The following is a 24,247-nucleotide window of genomic DNA, read 5'->3' as shown; positions in this document are numbered from 1 at the left end:
TTCTGAAATTACCAAGTCTCATTGTTCTGAAATTGACTAGAGATACATATAATGGACTATCTTTCACTGGCCTTGGGTGCAGATTATCCTTTACCCTAGATCACTTCACAGGTTCTTCTCTAGTCAGCTTTTAACTTTGCTTTGTAAGGCTGTTTCTTAAACTTGTGATGGCCTCCACTGGTGCAATTGTAATCAACACCTGCTCTCCTTGCAGTTCCACGTAAAGATGATGCAATGCATACTTTATCTGATGAACTACTGAGGAATAGATCCATATTCAACCATTATTGGCAGACATCCAAAGAGTCAACACTGCAAGTCCATGAATCACGAAGTATGCCCTCAGCATGACCTACAGCTCAGAAGATACAGCCTTTGTTTATATCCTCTATGCTCAATGTAAACCTACTTAAGCTACTGATTTCACATTCACCTTCACTGCCACATTGCTTCATCATAGTCTATGACTCTGTGCTGTGTGGCTCTCCTTCAGTTATCTTGATGTACAACTCAAAGTGCTTCTGGCAAAATACTGTCCCACCTCCTCTCTATCTCCTCTGAGGGAAGCCTTGTCAGATGGGCTGTCATCAAATACCATCTGGAATGCTACCAGGATATTGTTATCCACACCCTTAATCACAACACATACTTTATGGAGAGAATTATCTGTAATTAGCTCAATACTCATTTCAGGTTGTATTTTCTCCCACTATTCTAGATAGTTAAACCAGCCGGTGGTGTAGTGGCATCAGCACTGGACTTCAAGGCAAATGGTTCCAAGTTTGAATCAAGCTGGCTCCTTGCATGCTTATAGGGTTGAGCGTCGAGCTAGCATCCCGGTCTCATAAAAAAAAAGAACAGTCAAATGCTATGGAAATAGCAAAATTGTTGCTCGATACACCACAAGGCGTGAAAAGGAATAACAATTCCAGGTAGTTGCATATCCTTTCCCCTAGATCACTTCACTGGTTCACTTCTCTGGTCAGTTTTTAAACTTTGCTTTGCAAGTCTGCCTCCTCTGGTGCGCCTGCAATCAACACCTCCTCTCCTTGTATTTCCCTGCCAAAATGATGCAATGCATGCTTTATCCATATTCAAATGTTACTGGCAGACATCCAAACAGTCAACACTGCAAATCTATGAATCCTGAAGTATGCCGTCAGCATGACCTACAGTTCGGAAGATACACCCTTTGTTTATGCTCAATGCACACCTATTAAAAGTGGTATCACATTCACATTCACTGCCGCGCTGCTTCATCACAGTAGTAGCCATTGAACTACTTGGATGCATGGGGTATAGAGGGAGGGGTAGCATCACTGGTGAAAGGGCTTCTTGTGTCCATTCTGGGGCAGCTCACTCACCTTTGGTCCTCATTGGACACTCAGCTCTCATACGTCGCTCCAAGTAGCTGCTTGCATGTGACAGTGGCCACACCTTGGTACACTGCTTCGGTAGCCATCGGCCTCATACCCCGGTGAGTTAGGAACATGCCTGTCCCAGCATGTGAAGTCAGCTCTGGCAAAATGGGTGGATGAGATCTATAGTGATATCCAATGACCAGGAAGGCGGTACCGCAACAGACTGTGGAGAGCAAAAGGACGTGGCAAGACACAGAAGATGCCATGGTCATCCACTGCAACCAAGGAAGACCCCAGTTTGTGGCACTTGTTCGTACCATTGGACTTGGACTTCTGAGGTCAGGAGAGTGGAACTGTCTCGGTGCAATGGCTTTGCCACTTTAAAAACGCTCCCGCACTAGTTTCCTGTCATTGTCGGGCACGAATGACAACCACCATTAAACTACTATTTTCCACAGATATCTCACTGAAGCTGTAATTTGTAACCACAGTCCACCAGCGTCTGCTGGCTGTAAATCCTTTAGCGGTTTCCACATCACCACTGGCCTACTGGAAGACTGGCTTCTGGACTCCCTTATGGTTTGCTGTTAATCCATTTAAATGAACAGGCTATGAGTAGCTCAGACAGGACTACTCTTGTGATCACTGGGGCTTCCCCTGGCCCATAACTATAACAGGTAACTGGTCCATCTAGCTCTGAGAGACTCAACTGTTCACTTCTCCAACAAATTCCTTCTACATACGTGCCCTGCACTAGTTCTTCCACTCCAATGGAAAATAATGGATAGTGTTTCAGATACAAGTTTTATTGACAGTCTGTTGCACATATTTATAGTTGCCATTTCAGTTAATTAAGTAGCCTTAAATGTACAGCACTGATTAATCTCCTCAGGTATGCAATAAATTTCATCATTTCATTATCTGGCTTCACTGTGTCAGTGGTATCCCAGATGATTATTCCAGGCACTTGCTTCTCTGTGTCTTGTGTTACAGGCCACAGCTGGATTCCTCTGTTATCAGACATAAAAAATACCACAGCCATTGTGCAGTTCTGGCCACCACATTACAGGAAGGATGTTACTGGACTGGATGTGGTAAACTATGTATACCTGTCTGGACACGCCCTTCTGCTGACTGCTCCTGTGGCTCCTCCCACAGACCCCTGTATAAAGGCGATTGGAGGCACTGCTCCTCCCTCAGTCTCCAAGATGTCGTGGTCTCTTTTGCTGCTAATAAAAGCCTATCGTTCACCTCCCGTCTCTGAGAGTTATTGATGGTGTATCACTGGAGAAGGTGCAGAGGCCTGCACCTTAACCAGGATGTTGTTTGGGCTATGAGGAGGGACTGGATAGGTTTGGTTTGTTTTCCTTGGAGCAGGGAAGGCTAAAGGGATCCTGATTAAGGTACAGTACATAAAATTATAAGGAATATAGGTGGGACAGACTCACATGACATTCATGGTAAGATGCCCTGCCTTTTCTCCTCATGTGATCTATCAGTTTTCCACCAAATACACTAATAGCATCCATGTGACTTGGTATGAAGAATGAAACCATGTCATTCTGACTTTCACTGTGGACTTTCAGTAGCTTGCACCCTGGAATCATGCCATGCATGAAAATGCCTCACTTTCTTAAGTGGCACTTCCATGTTCTATATGCATACTTAAGCATTAAGTCATGTGAAATTAAATGATTTCACATGAATTTTCTCATCTATGAGTCCACATGAACAAATGACCGAAGAATGTTCTATCTAAAAAAAGTCAGGAAATTTCTATGTCTTTGCCAGTGCTCTCAGTATTTGCCAACTATTTCTTTGGTTACCCAGCCTCTGATTTGTGCTAAATCTTTAGTTCTTGAACATCTCAAGAGTTGGATAAAAATGCTCCTTGAAGATTTTCTTTAAGCCCTTGAATGAAACTGCATCTGCAGTTCATGGTGTTAATAGTTTTACTATTAAGTCCTCAGTATTTCCTCCAGCAATGATACTGTCTTCTTCTTGTCTATCACTTCGTTCTACACCCTACACTGGGACCTTGTCATTACCCATCATGGTGAGAATATCACTTGTTACACTCACAGGGCATTCACATAATGTACCTCTAGCTTCTCGACATATATGCCATATTCTCTTTAATCATTGTCAGTGCTCCACTAGGAGATCCTGTTCTTCTTCAAGCTAGATCACTGCCCGATTACTCCCCCAACGAGCAACATCCTTGACTCAATGCCTCTGTGGTGTCTAGATACTCATTGCCGATGTATATTTCCTTATCAAATAAACAGAGGTGGAGATACCACCGGAACATGCTTTACTAAAGGCAGCAGTAGCATTAACTAAACAGCAGCAAGTAGAACAATCATGTATCAAAGTCATAGCACATAGTTCAGTTCTTATCAGGTACCTTAACAAGTAAATGTACTATAGATTATGAATGAGGAATCAATGAAGAAATGTCGTTCTGTATGATGGTGAATTCTGTTCCAGCTGTAAGTGAAGTATCCTCCTGATTTGTGCCTTATAGATGGTGGACTTTCCCAATTCCCCAAAGTCTTTCCACCACCCATAAGTTTCTAACTTGCTCTTGTAGTCACTATATTTCTGAAGTGTTTCTAGTTAATTAATAAAAAACTGACCAGAACATCTTTGATTTAATCGTCAGTCTACTATTGCTGATGAGGGATTCCAACAGTTATAAGATCTTCAGTGTATCTGAACTAAGGAAAGAGAAAAATCAGCAAAGTTTCAACATTTCCTCTTCCTACATTGTAAAATAAGCATCAGGATAACAAGACAATTAGTTGTGATGTCCCACATTTGGCAGCTATCCTGTTACTAATTGGTTTAGTTTAAGCATGAAGGTGGCCATTTCAGAATCAGCGATGAAAATTGAGTGAGAGTGGAAAGAAAATTAGATTATTCATATACACATTTTGTCCCAAAGATGACAATTAAACTATTACCTCCTGAATCCACAAGCCATCTGTTCGTCTTTCCTTTAGTATCTGCACTTTGAAGAACTGCTACCAAATCACCCCTTTGAAGTGTCAGATCAAGACCTTTGTTTCCAGAAATATTGCTGGTAACTAGGTATATTTTACTGGGACCGTATTTTTTCAAAAGACTGTCTAGTTTTTCTTGATTAACAGGCTGAAAAAGACATAAAAAAATAACTGGTAAAATTACTCACATAACTTAGCAAAGCAATAGCACTAAAGACAATTTACATAATTCATAATCGAATACTCAGATTTCAAGTTCAAGTTTAGTTGTCTTTCAACCATATATGAATACCCATTAATACAGCCAAACAAATTAGCATTACTCTGGGACCAAGGTACAAAACACAGTACCAATAGTCACACACAGCATGAATCACATATGGAACATATAAGATAGCAAGCATGTACAAGATATCAGTAAAATACAGTTCAAGCCCTGATTCCATAAATGGTGCCGCAGTCTGCAGTCGAACACAATACAACTTGTCTTGTGTTGGGCGAACTCTGGGGACAGCACCGAATCCAGCTTTGATGCCATGCATTGTCTCTGGTGGAGCGCACCGACTGCATCACCCATCTCCTGGGCAGATGTAAACAGGCAACACTGTGACTTGAGGTTGAGTCCTCGCTACAGCTGAGGCCATGTCGCTCCCCTGCCGTCCACCAATAAATCAGTGAACTGGACTTGCACATTCCACATTAACAATGTCCAACAAGTCTTACAATTACAAGGAAAGAGAGTAAGATGATCACTCGCATTTGGACTGCACACCACATTTGCATACGGACTTCTCCGACTCCTCTCTAATGCAGGCAGTAGCATGATTCACACCAAGTCCAGGTCCTTCAGTCTCTCCGTCAACGAGCAACTTGCTGATGGTGTAGACTTGAAGTACTTTAAGTTCTTAATGTCCAGCAGAGGCTTGCGATTGTAAAAAAATATGCTTAATGAAGTCAGAAATTTGCAGCAACTCTAGATATAATTGTTAAATGAAATACAAAGCATCCAAGAATTTGTCATGTGGATTTTAAACATTTAGTTGCCGTTGATGGACCATGTAGCCAGCCACTCAAGAGCTTCACCGGGAGCTCATTTTGTTGGCCGCCTCTCATTAATACACATACTGCAACATACATGTTTGGAAAAGAAGTTGCTATACTGCCCTGCTTCTCTTGGCCACCGTCCAAAATTTTCTCCTTCAGTTAAGAGGGATTCTCCTGGTCTTGTTTCCATAGAAATAATTATATTTAATTTTGCATGTGTCTTCTGCTTGTTTATCCATTTACCAAATGTCCACACGTGGTACTAGGTCCAAGACTATAAGTTTAATTCCACTATTGTCAAATTTCCAGCAGGACAGAAGTTATAATGGTCATCGTTATTTTAAACCGATCTTTTTGTAGCAACAAATGGGGTACGTTAATATACAATAGGTAATTGTAAAAAAAAAGTTGAAATATAATCAATTATATCTTAGTTTTGTTTCTAGTATTGGCATTCGTATCTGGTCATTTATTGCGTAACCCACAACAAGCACTATTCCAGTAACATTGCCTTATTAAATGGACATGGAACAAAAAAAACAGCACAAGCATTAGTAAGAATCATCCTCTCAAGAGTGATTACCAATCACGTTCTGCCATAAGGTTAGAGTACCATTTCACTTGATCAGTAGCATTGTCCAAATCTTGGTCATAAGATAATTGACAAGCTTTTCTAGCCTTTTTTTCTCTCCCAAGAGAAAGATGCCATTTCAAGCTTGCTTTTAATCCACATTTTGTCAGAACTTTTTGATCTGTTTTTACAAGTCTTCTGTGTGCAGTCATTTTCCTGGACACATAATCATGAAGTAACTACATAAAATTCATATTACTTTTTAAATTGCTGTGCATGTAATATACCTGTTCAATGAGTTGTTCCAAAATTGATTCAAATATCTGGCAGAATTCTTCTAGCTTTACATCTGACTTCTGCAATGTTTCTTCAGCTTGTTGCCAAAAGTTGACTTTGTGGCTCGATGGAAACTGAGAGACAAAAGTAATTTAATAAGTTGCTTTATAGAACATTATCTCATGATCAAAGAAGGTGAGGAAATAATAGTCCACGTATTTGATCATTAGTATCTGCACTACATTTTATAGATTTGTTCGCTTTATTAGTATTGGTTTTCACTGTACATAGAGATGCTGTTTATCTCAGTCGCTGATTTAATGCTCACACAATACAGCAGAGAATAACTGATCAACTCTGGTTCTAATTAAAGGTGGCCTGATCTGGATCATATTCAGACTGTTCAAGAGATCCTTTTGCTTTCCAGTAGCAGGTCTATAACCACCTTGCACTTAGATTTAATTGAAACAGCTCAACGGGCTTTCCCATTGAACTGTTTATATTTGTCTTCTTTTAATTATTCTGTCCCAGTCTGAATATGTACATTTTAACAACTTTTATTATTATATGCTTGAAGTTGGTTGTAACTTGTCAAAATAGTTATTTAGCTGAAAATTAAATTGATGAAGTAATTTGTACGAGGCAATACTAACAGAGTAGATCATCTTGACAGAACAGATAAATTTAATAGATATACAAATCCAATTTTTCTCTTGGCAGCTCAGCAAATTTAATATTGAGCAGCAGTGTCATACATCACAGTATGATGTGCTCTATCTTTAAATGTCAGCCAATACTCATACGAACATTTGGCCAAGGTACTGAGGGATTGTTCCTATTTATGTAAGTATACTACAACAATCAGTCATTCATGTCAATATTCTTTTCTATACATCAGCTGCCTTTTTATCCCCATTCACATCTTGATTTTTATAACTGGTTGCTTGAGTAAAGCATGCAGCTCAGAGGTGGGAACATCTGGATTAAAGAAAAACCTTTTAATTCTGCCTTGGTAGCTTATTCAAGTTAATCTTTTTAACACTGTGAATTCCTGTACTTTTCAAAGTAGAACTACCTGGCTTAAGGTTTGCTGTCAACCATATTTCATTGTTGAATGTTCATTTCAGCTGTGTGCTACATTGGTATTATACAGTACCATGGTCACTTGCCATAGAATCATGCATTAAGTCCTATTTGTACTTTTCCCATCTGCTGGAGAGACCCTTGCCCACCAAACCCTTCTTTTCACTGTGTTCTGCAGCGTACCACAGGAGGGTCAGGCATCCCTGCTTAATTAGCAGGATCTTACATTTATTTAATTACATTTCAAGACCCAGTGCTGTGGTTAGGTCCCTAAGCAAGGGGGTGATTTTAAGATAAAATCATGCTTGAGATGGGAGATCAGAGCATTTTCCACCATATTCACTTCTGTTGGATTAAAATACTTCTAAACTGCATCAGGGAAACTGTATTTTTCATACAAGTGAGCTGACTTTGAATCCAGCTCCTGAAAAATAAAATAATATTAACCAATTCGCACTCATTCTCGTCAATATACAGTATGTAATAGTTCAAGACATTATTACCTCATGCAGATGTTGACTGATTAATTCAAGGATGTTGTTCGCCAAGTCATAATGGACATAGATGATTGTTTGTAGAATCTGAGCTTGCAGCTGTAGTACAATTCTGTTAAATCTAGGCAATTCAGAAAGTAATAAAGAGTGCAGTATTTCATATGTCTTCTCAACAGCCTTCTCGTCATAAGATGCACCACCTTCTTGCTTTATTTTCTCCTGAACTTTCTCATAGTCTAACATTTTATCTTTATGCTTTCTAAGCAGTTGTTGTGGACCACTGAACAAACTTGCAAGGGCGCAGAGCGGCTCATAAATGATGGACTCCATTCTTCTCTCCTGTTTTGACAAAGACATTCTCATATATAGTCATTCATGTTTATAAGCACAAGAACTCCACCTGAAACTAAAGGGTACATATTTAGGGCAAGAGGTTTACAGGAGATCTGAAGACGAACTTTTTCATCCAAAACGTGGTTGGAATCTGGAATGCACTGGCTGAATAGGTGATGAAGGTGAGATTCTTGACACTTAAGAAGAATCTAAATGAGCACCAACACATAGAAGGCTACAGACCAAGTGCTGGTAAAAGGGATTAGTATAGAAAAACACTTGGAGGTTATCATGAAAACGGTGGGCAAAGGGCCTCCTCCTGTACATCTATAATTCTTAATGAACATCTCAAATAAAAACGGAAATTGGTTATTTGATCCTTCAGATTCACACCACCATTCCACAAGATAATGACTAATCTACTTACAATGTACTTTCCTGTGTTATACCCATAAATCATTATGGTGGCACAGTGGCATCAGCGCCGGACTTTGGAAGCCAAGGCTCCCAAGTTCGAACCCAGGTCGCTCCGCCACCCCCTGGGACACACTTTCCAACCGTGCCGGGTTGAGTGCTGAGTTAGCCACTCAGCCTCATAAAAAAAAACAAGGGTCGAGTCAGGAACGTTCATTTCGTGACCCGGTTAATTCGAAAGGAGACCAATCCTGACAGCATGTAGCAGACAAGAATGGCTGACTGTCTGGTGTGACAAGCTATGAATGAATTTGTTCCATTAGTATGCAGAAATCTATTGAATTCTTTCTTGCTTATACCAACCAGTAGGCATCCATAGCTCACTAGAGTAGATAATTCTAGATTCACAATCCTTTGGTGGAAATGTCTCCTCTTTAAATACTGTTGATCCTTTATTTTTAAACTGTGACCTGTTGTGTTGATTTTTAGCCAGATGCACACTTCCAATTAATACATTATTAATTTTGAAAGTTTCTATAAGATTACCTCTCTAAACACTACTGAATCTAATCCCAGTTTACTCAGTTTATGAATTTTATATTATTAATTTATTAATAAAATTTCCAATTTTTTCTTTATGATTTGTCAAGAGGAGTTGTGGTTTCTTGTTTATACACTATATACAACAGCTTAACATTATATTTAATTGACCTTGACAGTGTATATACATTTTTTTTTGTTGCTGTTTTTACGTCTTTTATATTGTTAAAACATCTCCTCTGACTTGTATTTTTTCTTTGTTGGAAAATCAATAAAAAAAAGATTGAAAATGAAAAAAAGGAATTTTATAACTTTACTTACAAATTCAGGAATTACTTGCTTGTACAGTTTTTCAATAAACGGCCGATAGCAGGCAGCATCATTTTCATCCACTAGATCAGGGAAGTCTTGGTATGGGTTTAAACATTGAAAATGCTGTGCAAAATTAAAAAGAAAATGATTTTAAAAGGGTCAAGTATAGTGAAATAGGTAACATTAACAATATTGCCTCTTAGTTCAGAGTGACAGGGACTGTCACTACAAGAAGCAGAGCAGTCACTCAATATGACGGCAGCATCGCTGCCTGCAGAAGGCAACAGGTTTCTCTCTCGAGTTGCTAGAAAATACTTAGCTTCCAGATGCATTGCCTGTCAGATGGCTTGCACTTGATGCCTCAAGTGCAGGTCATCCCAGGCAAACTACTACTTAAGAATGTTAATGAATATATTAAAGATATTAAAAAGTAATATTTAAATGTACTAGTCAAGTATTTTCTTCCACTCCTTCAGATGGAGCTGCCTTTAGTGTCCATTTCTATACACAATGACAACACATTAAAAAATGCTTCTAAATATATTTTATAAATTCTCATGTCACAACTACAACTAAAATATAGGAAAAGACAAAAGTATTAAAAGAAGATTTATTTTTCTAATTTTGGAACTGATTCTAGAACATTGTAATCCAATGCTGGATTTTTTGCATGAGTTGTCATAGAAATGGAACACTTCAGATGAGAGTATTTTTGTGGCCATCATTTACACAAAAATAGTGCTTTCTGAACTGCAAAATAATGATAATATAGGGCAGTGAAAAGCATTGTTAACATTATCTCATGATGCAACAAACAATTTCTATTTAATAAATTCTCTATGATGAAACTTACTTTTAGATAAATGCTGTGTTTCATCTTCATAACATTTTGTGATTAAACAAAAAGGAAATCATATGAAAAGATAAAGTACTTTAGGCTATAAAATTGTTTTGTGGTATAGTAGTATATAAACTACTAACGTTGTGATGAATTAACCCATTTATTCCAAATGGGCTAAGACTCTAAATGTCTACCCACTCACTAAGCTACATTGGTTTGAAAAGTTATAATAATAAAAGAAGCCAACATGTCAGAAGTCCAACTGTACTGTATATAAACATTGGAAAACAGTGGCAGAATGATGTATTTTAATTAGTTTACTCACAAAGTATTTTATTCTAATGTAATAAGAAAAAATGCTTGAACACTAAAGCTCATTGGGAATCTCTCTGTAAATTATCTTAAAGACTGTATCAAATACAAAATCAGCACTCTATTTAATAATAAATACCTAGTTTTTTTGATTTTAGTTAAATTAGGATACAGGTTATCTTAAATTAGGATCTAGTTGCTCCATTAGAGGCAGGTGTCAAGCTTTGGAGAGGGTGCAGAAGAGGTTTACCAGAATGCTGCCTAGATTACAGAGCATGTGCTGTCAGGAAAGGTTGGACAAACTTGAGTTGTTTTCTCTGATGTGGCGTAGGCTGGGGTGGCAGTTTATTATGAGAGGCATAGATAGATGCTGGTACTTTCCCCCGGCAGTGAAATGTCTAATACCAGAGCTATGTGTTAAAGGTGAGAGGGGGTAAGCTCAAAGGAGATGTGAGGGCAAGTTTTTATTTTGCACAGAATGGTGGGTACCTGGAATACACTGCCAAGGGTGGTGGTGGAGGCAAATGCAACAGGGGTATTCAAGGCACATTAACATGCTGAAAATGGAAGGATATGGACATTGTGTAGGTGGAACAGATTAGTATAGTTGGGCATTTGATTACAGTGAAACAAGAGAAAAGTAGTGACATGGAAAAAAGTAGATAGGTGTATCTACTTTAAAAAAAAAGGCTAAAAGACACAATAGAACTAAATAGAAATGTAATAATATAAATGATTAGATAGATACTGTATAGTCAGTAGTTCTCTTCCAAGCCAGCAGGGGTGACAGTGTATTTAGAAGCTTGTCTCCTCTCACCATTTTGATAATTTGTTTTCACCATTTTGGCACCTTCTCCTCGGTCTAAATTCACCATTGTGCATTACATAATCGGTAACCAATAGAAATGGTACGTCTACCCCCCACACACACAAATGGACTAATCACAGGACACATAAAAGACCAACAATTACCAACACTTCATGCGAAGTTGCACTGATGATGTTGCCTAGCTGCGTAATGAAACGTCTGCAAGCTAACAAGCCAGCTCGGCGAGCCCCTCAACAACAACATCCTCAACCTGAGCTACAAATCTTTTCCAACATCTTAAACACCACTGTGCAACTGGGTATTTGACTTCCAAACCAACAGACCTCAGATAGCCAAGATGCACAAGTGTTCCTCCCTCCCCATTATCCTCAACACAGATGCCCCCGGGGCTGTGTGCTGAGAACACTTCTGTACACTCAGCTCACACATGACTGCATGGCCGAACACCTGAGTAATTACATTGTCAAGTTTGCTGGTGACATGACATCACCAATGATGATGAGATGGTCTTCAGAGAGGAGGTGATGCTAGGCAAATAGCCTCTTCCTTAATGTCAACAAGACAAAGGAGATGATTATCAACTTCAGGGGACCTCATACCGCTCACACTCTCCTTTACATCAGCGGCACAGCAGTGGAAACTACAAGCAGGTTCAAACTCCTGAGAGTGCACATCACGCACAACCTCTTATGGTCCAAGAACACATCCTACACAGTCAGGAAAGCCTCTACTTTCTGAGGAGGCTGAAGGGAGTTGGACTTTGCACATTCATACTCATGTCATTCTACAAATGCACAGTAGAGAGCATTCCCTAGCGAGCTGCATCACTGCTGGGTATGGAAACTGCATTCAGTGGATGGGAAGGCTCTACAATGGGTACACAATTCATCACCAGCACTAGCCTCCCTGCAATCAAGGACATATTCAGTAAAGTTCCAGAAAAGGGCCAGTAATGTCATGAAAGATCTCACCCACCCTGCTCATAGACCATTTGGCCCACTCACAGAAGGGAGAAGGCTACATAGCATCCACTCCAGGACAACCAGACTCAAAAGATGCTGCCTGGCCTGCTGAGTTCCTCCAGCATTTTATGTGTGTTGCTTTGGATTTCCACCATCTGCAGATGTTCTCGTGTTTTTTTCAAAAATCCTTTACATTCCCCAAGCAGTAAGGCTGATGAACACTTCCATCCACTAACCCATCCCTCCAGGCCCCAACCACCACTACTTTATTATTTCACTCAGTCAGTACAGGCACTCCTCTGCCTAACATCACTTTAAGGACATAAATCAATCCATGTATATAAGCTATCTTATGCATTTATATTTATTGTGTTTTTTATTATCATTGTGATCTTTATCCTCTGTTTTTTTGTGCTGTATCAGATCTGGGTTACAAGTATTTCATTTCCTTAACACTTATGTACAGGAAATGATATTAAATAATCTTAAATAAAGGTTTAACTTGCAGATGCATGTACTCAGTAGGCTTAAAGAAAATAAATAAATTACCTGAAGGATAATACTCCATCTCTACCTTTTTAGTATGTAAATATGTGATATATTGGTGACAAGGAACTTTTTTTAAAAATTCATATAGGACCAAGGAAACACTTTTTTTAAAAAAGAGAAAATATATGAATAAGGAAAGTCCAACATCTGTGTGCTTTAAACAAATTCACCACAGTAGGTTTGATTGGAACAACCATGTAGGTGGTAAGGGGTTACAGCCACATTAAGAGAAGATAAAACAATTAGCAATACTCCTATCCCACTGAATATAACTAAACTCAAGACAGATCTGGTGTTATTGAATTACTATAATATATATTTTTTCCATCTCGGCAATGTTCTTTTGCTCCACTGCACAAATTATTATAAAAAGGATGTGAAGTGAAGGTGGACTCAAGTTCAAAAGAAGACATATGTGCATTCCAGAAAAAAACTGATGATATGCTAGTCCGTGACTCAACGTACAGAGAGTTCACCTTATCTTGTGTTTCATTATACAGTGTGGTGCTCTGTTGTCCCAGGATGGAAGATGGATAAGAGTTTACATCCAGAAAGCTGAATGCAGCAAAGAAAAAGTACTCCCAACTAGATAAAGAAGGGTTAGCAATCATGCATGGAATCCCAGTTCCGTAAGTATAATTTTAGATGTCACTTCACCATCTATATTCAAGTTCAAGTTCAATTTATTGTCATTCAACTGTACACACGTATACCATCCAATGAAACAATGTTCCTCCAGACCAAGGTGGACAAGACAGTACATATAACTCACACACATAGCACACAAAGTAATATTATTACAAATAAATTAACAAATAATAAGGTGCGTACAAGTTAATCCAAGTTAAAGAGTAAACATTATAATGCTACTGGTGCTTCATATGCAATGATGGCAAGGGAGTTCAGTAGTCTTATGGCCTAGGGGTAGAAGCTGCTTCCCATCTTAACGGTTCTTGTCTTAAAGCTATGGTACCTCCTGCCTAATTGACTAAGATGTTGTTGGATGGATCAGAGTGTTCATTGATGATGCCAAGGACCCTAGGTGGAAGAGAGACTCCAATGATTCACTTAGTCAAATGCCTTGCAATTCCCATACCAAACAGTGTTCCAGCTCACCAGGGCATTCAATGGTGCTTCTGTCATTCTGTAGAAACAGTTAGAATGGTGGGGGGTGGGGGTTCTCACTTGCCAATTTCCTCAGGAAGTGGAGATGCTGCTGTGCTTCCTTGACCAAAGAGGCTGAGGGACCAGGTGAGATCATCCATTGTGTGCACTTGAGAAATTTCATGCTCTTAACTCTCTCCGCAGGGGAGCTGTTTATGTGCAGTGAGGAGTAGTCAGGATCCATCTTCCTAAAGTTCATAATCATCTCTTTGGTCTTATCCATGCAGGGACTCAACTCGTGCCCACACCATTCTAACAGCCACTATATCAAAAACAAGCTCCTGACTACTTTTTTTCCATGAAATGAAGTCAGTGCTTCAAATGATTCTCTCATCAGTTCAAAGATTGGCTTTAGCTTTGAGGGCATGCTTCATGGAAGCAGAGTCACAGATTTGGTAAGTGAGACAGAAGGCACTGATTGCAAGTAAGGACGTTAAGTAATTATTTACAAACAAACAGTGAATCATTCAACCAAGCATCTAAGGCAAACACGTACTCATCTAAGCCCCCCATAGTTACAAAATCTCCAACACTAAACATACAGTAATACTTATAACTCAAACAGATACTTTATTAAGTCTCATGTTACACAACTACAACATTACAAGTTCAACAACTAGTTAGCTATAGCTCACTTTCCCAATGGTTCTTCAGTTTGGTTGCGACCCAGTCTGAAGGGAAATCCTAGCGATAAAGAGACCCGCACACACTATTCTTATACCCCTGGGGTGCCTGAAACAAGAGGCTGGTGCTGTGGTGTGAAAGCCAGCCAATGGGAGAGAGTTGCCACGTCTTTCAAAGCAACCCAGCAGCAGCCAGCACAGTGGACGTGGATTTCAACTAGCGGGTAATTTATACCTCCACATTACAGGGCACATGAAACAACACACACAATATTCTGAAGGAACTCAGCAGGCTAGGCAGCATCTATGGAAAACAGTAAACAGCTGATGTTTTGGTCAAAGACCCATCATCGAGACTGGAGGAAAAAAAAGAAGAGAAGTCAGATTAAGAAGGTAGTAGGATGGGAGGAAGAAATACAAGGTAGTAGGTGATAGGTGAAACTGGGAGGGGTGAAGGAAAGAGCTGGGAAGTTGATTGGTGGAAGAGATACAGGGCTGAAGAAGGGGGAATCTGATAGGAGAGAACAGAAGGCCATGGAAGAAAGGGAAGGGGGAGGAGCACCAGAGGGAGGTGATGGGCAGGTAAGGAGATAAGGTAAGAGAGAGAAATGGGAAGGGGGAATGGTGAAGGGGGGGGGCAGGATCATTACCAGAAATTTGAGAAACAAATGTTCATGCTATTAGGTTGGAGGCTACCCAGAAGGAATAAAAAGTGTTGATCCTCCAACTTGAGTGTGGTCTCATTGCAGCAGGAGGCCACAGATTGACATGTCAGAATGGGAATGGCCTTCTGTTTCTCCTATCAGATGCCCCCTTTCACCAGCCCTTTATCTCTTTCACCAATCCAGTTCACAGCTCTTTACTTCATCCCTCCCTCTCTCCTGGTTTCACTTAACACCTTGTGGTGAACTACATATACCTGTCTGGACACGCCCCCCCCCCCCCCCGCTGACTGCTCCTGTGGCTCCTCCCACAGACCCCGGTATAAAGTCGATTGGAGGCACAGCCCCCTTCCTCAGTCTCCAGGATGTTGTGTGGTGGTCACTTGCTGTTTCTTCTTTCTTCCAGCCAATAAAAGCCTATATCTCGCCTCACGTCTCCGAGAGTTATTGATGGTGCATCACACCTACTACCTTATATTTGCTCTTCCCCTCCCCCCACCTTCTCGTCTTTTTTCTCCAGTCCTGATGAAGGGTCTCTGCCTGAAACATAGACTGTTTACTCTTTTCCATAGATGCTGCCTGGCCTGCTGATTTCCGCCAGCATTTTGTGTGTTGCATGATTTTGTGTGTTGCAGGATCTGCAGATTTTCTCGTTTGTGACAAGACATACGAAGACACTTTTGTTATCAAAACATGGGAATTGTAGATGTTCTCAATTCTGCACCCAACAAAACAAATAATTTCAGAACACTGGGCCTAGTGTTGAGGATGGATCATCAAGTCAGAAGGTAGCACATAAGGTGAGAAGACAATGGGATACAAAAGATCTGCTATTGCCTCTAGTGGCATTTGGATGTTCTATCAAAGAAAAGAGATCACCAATTTGGAAGCCACCATTTTGATCGATTCTGCAAGGCTAGACTTGGGTACCGAGAAAATAAATGTGGCTCTTAAAGGATCAAATGCAGCCTTCATGTCAACAAAGAACATAACAGAAACAAAATGAAAAAAAGGACAAAATACAAATTAAAGGTAAAAGGCAAAGGAAGATGGAAGCAAACATGAAAATAGCATAAGTCAAAAAAAGAGATATATAAAGAAATTTGTTTTCTTACCTTCACATTTGTTATGTAATTCCCTGTGTTTTTCTTCAATGTTGTTACATCTTTTTGTATTATGTTGAAAAGCATCACCAAATCATCATAATCTTTGTCTTTAGTCTATCATAAACAGAAGAAAACCATTAAATTATAAAATAAACAGCTATTTCTCATTACATGTTTTCCACTATGTTGTCAAAGAATTGTATATCAGATTAATTGGTTAATCCAACTCAATAATATAGAGTCGTGAACCCAGTTTCTAGACAAGTATATACAGTACTGTGTAAAAGTCTTAGGTTCTGAGATTTTTAATATAAATATTGTTTTAGATGTTCATTTTCTGTCTTCTGCGTTAGTGTTTCAGTTTAAAAGAGCAAATTTTAGATTTCCAAACAATCATTTCCAAAAAATTTATCATTACAGAGAAATAATATTTTGCTAAAGAAAGTAACGCATTAAGTAATAGACCACTTTTCAAATAAAAACTTGATTATTTTGTAGAGATACAGCCCAGTGCACGTTTAAACAAAGATAAGAAACAAATGCTAATGATCAATAACAGAATGAACTAAACTGATTAACTGAAACAGAAACAGTTGTAGAAGGAATCAAACTGGGCAAAGGCCAACCAAACTGAAAGGTGAGGACTTGGCAGATATGGCTGTTTAACCTTCAAATCATCAATTCTTATACCATGGCAAGAGTGAGCAATGCAAATCATCATAATCTTTGTCTTTACTCTATCATAAAAAGAAGAAAACCATCCTGCAGCAGCCAGGTCTCTGCCTAGTAGAAATTTCATGGCAGACAGGAGTTTCAAGATACGCTGTCTAAGTTTCTCTCAAGAATCACAAAAAACTTATCCCGGCCAGAGGAACAAGTGCTACACCTGCCCCTATATCTCCTCCTTCACTACCAGTCAGGGCCCCAAACAATTCTTCCGGGTGAGGTGACACTTCACCAGTGAGTCTGTTGGGGTCATATACTGTGTCTGGTGCTCCCAGAGTGGCCTCCTGTATATTGGTGAGACCTGACATAGATTGGGATATTGCTTTGCTGAGCATCTACGCTCCATACTCCAGAAGAAGCAGGATCTCCCAGTAGCCACTCATTTTCATTCCATTTCCCATATCAATAAGTTAATCCTTGGCCTCTTCTCCTACTGTGATGAGGCCACACTCAGGTTGGTGGAAGAACACCTTATATTCCATCCAGGTAACCTCCAACCTGATAGCATGCAGATCGATTTCTCGAACTTCCAGTAATGGCCACCCCTGCCCTCTCCTTCACCTTTTCTTTCTTTCATGGCCTTCGGTCCTCTTCTATCAGACTCACCCTTCTCCAGACCTGTATCTCTTTCACCAATCAATTTCCCAGCTATTTACTTCACCCCCTCCCCCCACCTCTCCCAGTTTCACCTATCACCTTGTGTTTCTCTCTCTCCTCCCCCACCTTTTAACTCTACTCCTCATCTTTTCCCTCCAGTTCTGCTGAGGGGTCTCGGCCCGAAACATTGACTGTACTCTTTTCCGTAGATGCTGCCTGGCCTGCAGAGTTGCTCCAGTATGTTGTGTGTTACAAAAAACAGGCAAGGTTGAAAACTAGAAATACACTGATTGGCCATGGAAACTGAGTGCAGCTGACATCCCTTCTAAATCGGAAGAAGTCCAACACAGCTCTCAGCTCTGAACTCACAGAAACCACTGGAACCTTTTACAACCCTCTACAGTCTGGAGAAGGCTTATCAGAAGTTGTCTTCATGGAAGAGTTGCTGCCAAAAAGCAAAAGTTTCCTTTGAAGTGGAAACAAAGGCAAGAGACTCACCTACACACACAAAAACAACAAGGTCTAAGTGCTGAACAGTGGGAGCAAGTGCTCTAGACTGATGGGTGAAAATTTGACATTTTTGGCTCGAACAGGAGGCAGTGTGTCTCTAGAAGAGCTGGAGATTGTTACATGAATGAGTGTCTGCAGCCCACAGTGAAGGACAACAGAGGTTCCTCACAGGTTTGGGCTGCATTTCTGCAAATGGAGTTGGTGATCTGGTCAGAACTAATGGAATCCTCAATGCTGAGAAGTACAAGCAGATTTTTCATCCATTGTGCAATACCAGGGAGGCATCTGATTGGTCCCAACTTCACTCTGCAGCACGACAATGAGCCCAAGCACATGGCAAAAGTCATAAAGAACTATCTTCGGCAAAAAGAGGGCATTCTGCAAGAAGTGGTACGAGTTCCACAGAGCCTTGATCTCAACATCATCCAGGCTATCTGAAATTACCTGGAAAGACAGAAGCAAGCAAGAACCCGAAGTCTGCAGAAGAACTGTGGCAAGTTCTCTAAGATGCTTGGAACAACCTACCAGCCTATTTTCTTACAAAACTGCATGACAGTATATCTATGAGAATTGATGCAGCTTTAAAGGCAAAGAGTAATCACACCAAATAATGATTTGATTTTTTTTTACCTTTTACAGCTCCTTCTAGTAAATTTGTTGATATTTATAAACTTTTCATTTCATTATTTCTGAATGCTTTTTCACTTTATAGAATTGTTTCACATATCCCTATGACTTTTGCATAATACTGCATTTCATTGATATTTTATACCACAATATGATAAAAAAACAAGATTTTGATCTTTATTCACCTTGCTGAATCAAAATAGGAAACTAGTACAGTCTAGAGCAGTGGTTCCCAACCTTTTTTTGGCCATGCCCCACCTAATCACCTCTAAAATCCTGATGCCCCCTGTGGTGATATATAATTCTTATTATTCAAAAAGTGAACTCCTATTCACCTGGAGGAAGCCTAAAAGACCATTAACTTGGTTTAAACAAGCTTCCAAAGAACATGGCATTCATGAAAGAGAAAAATAAAAGAACCAAAGGACTGTTAAAGTTCTGAGGAAGAAATTACTAAGAAATTGTAAAAAAAAAAGAACATTAAGTGATATTAAAATAATAATAATAATAAATAAATACAACAATGCCGATTCGTTTCTACAGCATACAAAGACAGATACACTGTATAAAAGAGATGACGCAATGTACACACCTTCACACCACCAAGAACCGAAAGCTACTGCAAAAAGCAGCATTGGCGCGACCTCGTACGAGTTTCTTACGCGTTTGGGCTTGTTCATTCGTTCCTTCCTACATCAGTCAATTCATTAATTTAATTATGAAAGACATTTGATGGTTGTAATGATGGTGATACACTATATATACAGTACATACGCAATTACACGTACATACACACAAGTATTTTTATGTATGCATACTGTATATACACATATGTATTAACTCGCACACACACTCATACTCACACAGACTTACTAGAAAAAATTCACTGTTAATAACTCATTCTCGAATTGCCCCCCTTAAAAATCAAATTGCCCCACGTTGGGAACCACTGGTCTAGAGGGAACAGGACTGGCCAGCACCTATGTTAAAGGAATTTAACTTCTAGAAAATAGGAATATGGGAAGCTTCACACAATGGAATTGAAATACTACTACGTCGACTCAGGCCTAGGGGGCCAGCGTCATGTCAGGCCAAGGCCTTGCCTTGCTACTGGTACCACGTAGTCCAGTACTACCTGCCTTGGGTTGGGTTGTTGGCGACTCAACTGGCACACCCCCTGGTGCACTTCGGTTAACCAGGGAGGAGGGTGTGTAGACACCCAGCAGGACTAAAAACAAAACCGGTCAAAGGGCAGATGAACTCCTTGTCGGAGGAGTGGCGCGCCACACTATCTTTCATTTCGTGGCTTGTGAGGCATAAGGAATTGTAATCATTAGGTGTTAAAGCATTGAACCAACTCAACATGCTATTTTAAAGTCACAAAAGGGTAGATAATGAGCCATGTGTATTATATCCATTGGCATGGAAGTCTCCCAATCTATGTCGAATCACCGATATACAGGAGGCCATGCCGGGATCACCGGACAAGGTACTGTATATGATCCCAATGGATTCACAGATGAAGTTTCGCCTCACCTGGAAGGACTACTTAGGGACCTGAATGGTGGTGAGTGAGGAGTTGTAGGGTAGGTGTAGCACATATTTTATTTGCAAGGATAAGTGCTAGGAGGGAGATCAGTGGGGAGGGATGAATGGACAAGGGAGTCACATAGGGAGTGATCCCTGTGGAAAGCAGAAAGTTGGGGAGGGGGTGCTTGGTGTTGGGATCCTGTTGGAGGTGGCGGAAGTTATGGAGAATTATGTGCTGGACACGGAGGCTGGTGAGGACAAGAAGAACTCTAGTAGGGTGGCGGGAGGATGGGGTAAGAGCAGACATGCATGAAATGGAAGAGAGGCACTTATCCTTGCAAGCAGAACAAGTGCTATACCTCTTCCCTTGTATACTGTGTCTGGTGCTCCCGGTGTAGCCTCCTGTATATCGGTGAGAACCGATGTAGATTGGAAGACTTTCGCCAGGTACTTATGCTCCATCCGCCAGATGCAAGATCCTCCAATTCCACTTCCCATTCAGATTCCAATTTGTCCCATATTAACTTCATCCCTTCCCCTCTCAGTTTTGCCTATCATCTGGTGTTCTCTCTCCCCTCCCCCACCTTTTAAATCTAGTCCTCATCATTTTTTCTCCAGTCCTGCTGAAGAGTTTCAGCCTGAAACCTCAACTGTACTTTTTTTTTCCCATTGATGCCACTTGGCCTGTTGAGTTCCTCCAGCATTTTGTGTGTGTTGCTTGGATATCCAGCATCTGCAAATCTTCCCTTGTTTATTTAACATGAATTAGTTATCATATATTCCCTTGATAGAACAACTTGTGCTCACAATTATCCATCATTCTTCTCTATCACCATAATGTACTTGCATTACTCAAAGGATTACAAAACTTACTTAAATAAAGTGTATGGTAACATCATTACCGTACCAAATCACAACAATCAAGATACTCGATAATCTTAATGACGCTTCTCAAAAACAGAATATTAGCAAATGACTTAAACGGGCAATCATGGAAAACACAGATAGTCGTGCATTTCTGGTGTGAACACTATTTTCTTTTCTATGCTTCCATTTTAGCACTTAATGTTGTGATATTATCCCCTGTACATCTATGCCAAGAATTATTCAGTAATGCTGTTTGTCATTTTCGTAATTCGTTTCAAATGATAAATAATAGAGATGAGGATTCAAGCTTCATAGTCGAGGTACAGAATTTCATATCTTGTTGCAAAACAAAAATAAATCTTGACCAGATTTTCACTTAATTATTAGCTATTTCTTTAAGTATATATGCATTGGCAGTAAAAGTACATTCCCATCTTCTCTGTCACTGTTGCACAGTATACAAAATGAATGCATGCTATTGAAGCAGTGTAGTTCAGAGAATTTGGAATTTAACTTTGTTTCCATAGTTATTTTTGAATCATACAAACAATACATCAGCTAACGTTCAAAGTATTGCATACGTCACTTGTTTCCTTTGGAAAAGCACAGAAGTCCAAACTCTATCAAGGGTAAATTGAATCAGATTCCTGTTATTCTGAAAAGGTCTAATTCATTATCGTACAAACTGGTTCATCAAGTAGCTTATTCATAGTATATTCCAATGCTGTTAATGAAGATCACCACAGGTTTTGTATGCACTGCAAAAATATGTATTTCTTTATGCTGGCAAACAACTTACTTTTGGAAGAATTCCAGCTTCATGCTTAATAACTTGACTGAGTCTGGATGCCTTCTTTGCTATGGAATGTGTGTTTATTCTGCATATTGAATCCTTTATAGAAAGAGTTTCTGCTTTGATATATTTGTTTGCTGTCGGAATTGGAAGAAACATAAAACATTAACAAAACAGTTCCTAGCATTTGCCTTTCACTGATCTAATACCTAGCTAACGACAACTGCTTGCCAGATATAACATCTGTTATCAGAATATTGCAGGATATCATTAGAACTTCACCCATGTCAATTTGATTCCCTCACTGCCAGGTTCTGCTGTGCCAGGTCTAGCTCATTTCTACGGCAAGTATATTCAATAGCAATTAGAAACTGAGCAGATGCCAGATTTCCTAAGTTATAAATTCAATATGCTTACATATTTGCAAACTTTATCTGCCATTAATTCATTGAATCAGGGTGTTACAGAATGAAAGCAGGTCCTTCAGACCATTGTGTTGATGCTAACTATCAGCCAATTACTAATCCCATTTTAAAAAAATCTCCTTATTTTCATCAGCTTCCACCAGATCCAGTTTCTTCTCCTAACCTATGCACTGGGGGCAACTTATAGAGGCCAATTAACCTACCAACCTGTACATCTTTGGGATGTAAGAGGAAAGCAGAACTCAGCAAAGAAACCCCTTGCAATCAGAAGGATAACAGCCGGAGTCAGTACTGAACCTGTGTTCTGATCCTAGGGCCAGCAGTTCCACTAGATATATCACTGTGCTGTCATTCCTTCTACAGAATTTTCAGTGCCTGTTTCTTGATGCTCTTCCTTTCTACCCGATTTTTTCTTCAATTCTATATTGCAAAGGTAAGCAACTTCTCACTTCGTGTTATCAATGTGAATGACAGGGCACCGGTGAGCACAGCAGAACCAGGAGAAGAAGTTGTTTTGTCCCGAGGATGATGTCAGGCAAACATGACGGTGAAGGTGGTGTTTGGCACGTTTGCACTTAATAGGTATGGAACACAAGAGTGGAAATCATTGGTGAGACTGCACCTGGAATACTGAGTGTAGTTCTGGTCACTGGACTCTAGGAAAGATGTGATTATGTTAGAGAGGGTGTAGAAAAAATTCACAAGGATATTGCTGATAAGGACAGACTGGCTAGGCTGGAACTGTGTTTCCTGGATCAAAGAAGGCTGAGTTGTGATCTTATAGAGCTTTAAAAAATCATGAGATGCACAGGCAAGGCAGATTTTCACCACCATTATCCAATGGTAAGGGAATCTAAAACTAGAGGGCATAGGTTAAAGGTAAGAAGGGATGGATTTAAAGAAGAGCTTAGCAGCAAGTTTTTCCACACATACAATGGTGGATATAGAATATAGAACAATACAGCATAGTATGGCCCTTTGGCCCACAATGTTGTACTGAGCAACGTAAACCTGCTACACAATCAATCTAACCCTTCTCTCCTACATAGCCTATAACCCTCCATTTTTCTTACATCCTACTGCCTATTTAAGTATTTCTTAAATGTGGCCTGTGTACCAGCCTCTACCTCCATCCTTGATAGTGTACTCCAGGCATATACCACTGTGTAAAAAAAAATATACTTCTGACACTTCCTCTCAACTTTCTTGCATCCACTTTAATTGGATATCTCTGGTATTGACCATTACTGTCCTGGGGTAAGGCACAGGCTTTCCGTTCTATCTATGCCTCTCATCATCTTGTACACCTCTATCAAGTCATCTCTCATCAGCTTGGCTCCAAGGAGAAAAGCCCTAGGTCACTCAGGCTTTTCTTATAGGACATTTTCCCTAATTTAAGCAGCATCTTGGTAAATCTCCTTGGCAGCTTCTCTAATGGTTCCACATCTTTCCTATAATGAGGCGAGCAGAAAAGAATACAATACTCCAAGTGTGGTCTAACCAGAGTTTTATAGAGCAACATTACCTTATGGCTCTTCAAATCAATCCCGACTAATGAAGATCAACCCACCACATGCAGCCTTAACCACTCTATCAACTTGCATGGCAACTTTGAAGGATCTACGGACTTGGATCCCAATATCTCCCTGTACCTCACACTGCTAAGAATTCTGCCATTAACCTTATACTCT

At 39.9% G+C, this 24,247-nt stretch overlaps 1 protein-coding gene across 7 annotated transcripts in view; it reads right to left on the bottom strand.

The window, feature by feature from the left end:
* The window catches only part of arhgef37 (Rho guanine nucleotide exchange factor (GEF) 37), a 184,815-nt gene that overhangs the window by 13,796 nt on the left and 146,772 nt on the right, over nt 1-24,247 (bottom strand). For 6 of the 7 annotated variants that reach the window (XM_073067638.1, XM_073067642.1, XM_073067639.1 and 3 more), the window contains 6 exons: nt 22,138-22,268; nt 16,491-16,595; nt 9,443-9,556; nt 7,844-8,173; nt 6,269-6,391; nt 4,328-4,514 (listed from right to left, as the gene is read on the bottom strand). In XM_073067638.1, the coding sequence (XP_072923739.1) occupies nt 4,328-4,514; nt 6,269-6,391; nt 7,844-8,173; nt 9,443-9,556; nt 16,491-16,595; nt 22,138-22,268 (990 nt within the window). Of the gene's footprint in view, nt 1-4,000; nt 4,082-4,327; nt 4,515-6,268; nt 6,392-7,843; nt 8,174-9,442; nt 9,557-16,490; nt 16,596-22,137; nt 22,269-24,247 lie in introns of all 7 variants that reach the window. The other variant, XR_012101618.1, reaches the window with a different exon arrangement.

The sequence above is a fragment of the Hemitrygon akajei genome, chromosome 15 (assembly GCF_048418815.1).
Source record: "Hemitrygon akajei chromosome 15, sHemAka1.3, whole genome shotgun sequence".
Taxonomy (NCBI): domain Eukaryota; kingdom Metazoa; phylum Chordata; class Chondrichthyes; order Myliobatiformes; family Dasyatidae; genus Hemitrygon; species Hemitrygon akajei.
This window is presented reverse-complemented; position numbering and strand designations above follow the sequence as displayed.